At 62.4% G+C, this 2,636-nt stretch overlaps 1 protein-coding gene across 1 annotated transcript in view; it reads right to left on the reverse strand.

Moving 5' to 3' along the window:
• TRIM17 (tripartite motif containing 17) overlaps positions 1-2,122 on the reverse strand; it is a 5,263-nt gene extending 3,141 nt beyond the window's left edge. The window contains exons 1-3 of the mRNA XM_035029901.1: positions 1,694-2,122; positions 804-899; positions 203-433 (exon numbers count right to left, since the gene is read on the reverse strand). Of these exons, the coding sequence (XP_034885792.1) occupies positions 203-433; positions 804-899; positions 1,694-2,122 (756 nt within the window). The remainder of the gene's footprint in view (positions 1-202; positions 434-803; positions 900-1,693) is intronic.
• Between the last annotated feature and the right edge of the window lie 514 nt (positions 2,123-2,636).

The raw sequence follows: 2,636 nt of genomic DNA on the forward strand, positions 1-2,636 counted from the left end.
TCCCCTTCCCCGCCAGCCAGGTGTGCAGGGGTGCTGAGGGCTCCCCTCCCCCACCAGCCAGGTGAGCAGGGGTGCTGAGGGCTCCCCACCTCCGGCCAGGTGTGCAGGGGTGCTGAGGGCTCCCCACCCCCAGCCAGGTGTGCAGGGGTGCTGAGGGCTCCCCCCCCCACCCCGGGCCAGGTGAGCAGGGCGCCTGCCTCACCTGCAGCATCTGCAGGGGCGTGTGCTCCTCCCTGTCTTCCAGTGGCAGCAGGAGCCTCTCCAGGGCGTGGCTCCGCCTCTCCAGTGTGGCCGCGCTCTCCCGCAGCCTGGCCACTACCTCGTCCTCCTCCTGCTTCAGGGCCTGTAGGAGGCACTGCTCCTTCTCCAGCAGGAGGAGGCCCATCTTCTCAAACTCCAGCTGGATGCGCTGCTTGTGCTCATTCACCTTCACCTGCGGGGGTGGGGGGCGGGTGTGAGGCACCTCCTGGGGACCTGGTGCCCCAGGGGTCCACTCTCTTCCTGGCCAGCTGCACCCACCAGCTGGGATGCTGGCAGCCCTCCACCCCAGGGCGCCGACGACCCCCAGAAAATGAGCCGTCCCTGGAGGGGTGGGAGGTCTGGGGTACCGGGCAGGGTATGCAGTGGACCCTTGGTCCCGTGTCCGTGCCGCAGCCAGCCTGGGCCGAGCGCATGTCCCAGATCCCGATTCTAGTGGGGCCTCCGAGCTCTGGGTGCGTCTCATCCACACAGGACAGCGATCTCCCCCCACCCCCCACCCCACGAGGCTGCTGTGCGTGCACACCCCGGCCCCCAGCACCTGCCTGCCACTCGGCCAAGGTCTGTTTCTCCCTGGCCTGCAGCTTCCCCGTCTTCATCATCTCCTCCCGAAGGTACCCCATGTCCGCCTCCAACTTCAACTGTGGGACACAGACAGCAGGATGTGGGATCAGGGCCCCTCACACCCTAGCATCTGGACGGCATCCCCTGAAGCTGCACCCCCAAAGAACACCGTGAGGGGGTGCTGGGGGTGGACACACGCCACCCAAAACGTGCCCCTTTGCAACAGTTATTTTGGGCTGGAACCAATCGAGAAGGAACAGTGGCAGAAAGACACCTTCCCAGGGCTCCCCTTCTCTGAATGAGCACCCAAACTTCTGAGAAGTGAGAGGTGCCCTGAATCCCCTCTCCTGGGAAGTCTTATGGCCGAATAGGAAGAAGGACCGTGGGCGCCAAGATGCATCTGCACTAATGCCCCTTCTCAGCCATGAGTTTCCCTGTATTCACTGCCTGCTGTGGTTTGCATGTGTCCTCCCAAGCTCATGTGCTGAATCCTAACCCCAGCACCATGGTGTGAGGACCGGGGCGGGGGGGGGTGATGAGGCCACGAGGGTGGAGCCCCAGGAATGGGATTAGTGCCCTTGAGCCTCCCGCCCAGTGAGGACACAGGGCAAAGACTGCCCCCAGGAACCAGGATGCGCTCTCTTCCCCAACGGTGCTGGAGCCCTGACTGGATGGACCTGGGGAGGGCCTTCTTCAGCCTAGACTCCCGAATAACCATGGCCTGGCTGCCCACGTGGTCGTGGGCCCGCGCAGACACTCACCACGCGGTCCCACACTTGGGCTGTTGGTTATGGTAGCCGTCCTCCTGCCTGCCTTCTAACGCGTGCACTTGCCCCCTCCTGCATTCCCCTGCCCCCAGCCCTGGACCCACCTTGTACTCCTGCACGGCCTCCTCGATGGGGACCACCCTGTGGGGCCGGTGCGCCCGGGACTCCCTGCAGACAACACAGATGGGGCTCTGGTCGTCCTCACAGAAGAGTTTGAGCAGCTCCTGGTGCACCCTGCAGAGGTCCTGGCTCTGCAAGGCTGGGTGCCGCCGCGCCATCTCGGCCACCTTGGTCAGCAGGCGGTTGGGCCGCAAGTTCCTCTGGGGGGACAGCTCGCGGCACTCGGGGCAGGGGAAGGAGCCCCTCCGCTTCCTGCCCCCTTTCCTGCCTTTGACCTTCTCCCAGGTTAGCCGGATGCACTCGCGGCAGAAGTTGTGGCCACAGGCGGTCATCACGGGATCTGTGAAGTAGTCAAGGCAGATGGAGCATGTGGCCTCCTCCTGCAGCTTTCTGGCAAGTTCCAAGGCATCCATGTCTCCTGGGGAAGGAATACAATGTCCCTCACACCCTCCTCCAGGGACTCTGTCTTTGGCTGGCCCCACCCACATTAGGGAGAATCATGCTAAGCTGGTTTAGAGTGCCCCCCAATATGATGTCTGACCTAGTTCTCAGCCCCCCACTGACCTGTCTAGAGCAAGAATCCTGTTAGGCCAGTCTGGCAAGAATCCCCCTCCCCATGGCACCTCTTCATGATTTTCCATCACTGACCCACCCCCCCACCCCTCTGGTCTTTGGCCATAAATCCTGACTTGTGCCCCCTATGTTGACATGACCCAGTTCTCTGCGGGGATCTCTTTCCCCCTATTGCAATAACCCTGAACAAAGTGTTTCTACTGTTCTAACTATGGACCGGCTGTGGTCTTCCTTGACAAGGTGTAGTGTGCATACATGCCCAGAACATAGACACACGAACGCAGGTGCAACTGCAGGAACACACACACACTAGGCGCACACACACGGTATGCACACGTGCACTCACCCAAAGAC

This window comes from Mirounga leonina, unplaced genomic scaffold (genome assembly GCF_011800145.1).
Source record: "Mirounga leonina isolate KUSES-001 unplaced genomic scaffold, KU_Mleo_1.0 Mir_347, whole genome shotgun sequence".
NCBI classification, from domain to species: Eukaryota; Metazoa; Chordata; class Mammalia; order Carnivora; family Phocidae; genus Mirounga; species Mirounga leonina.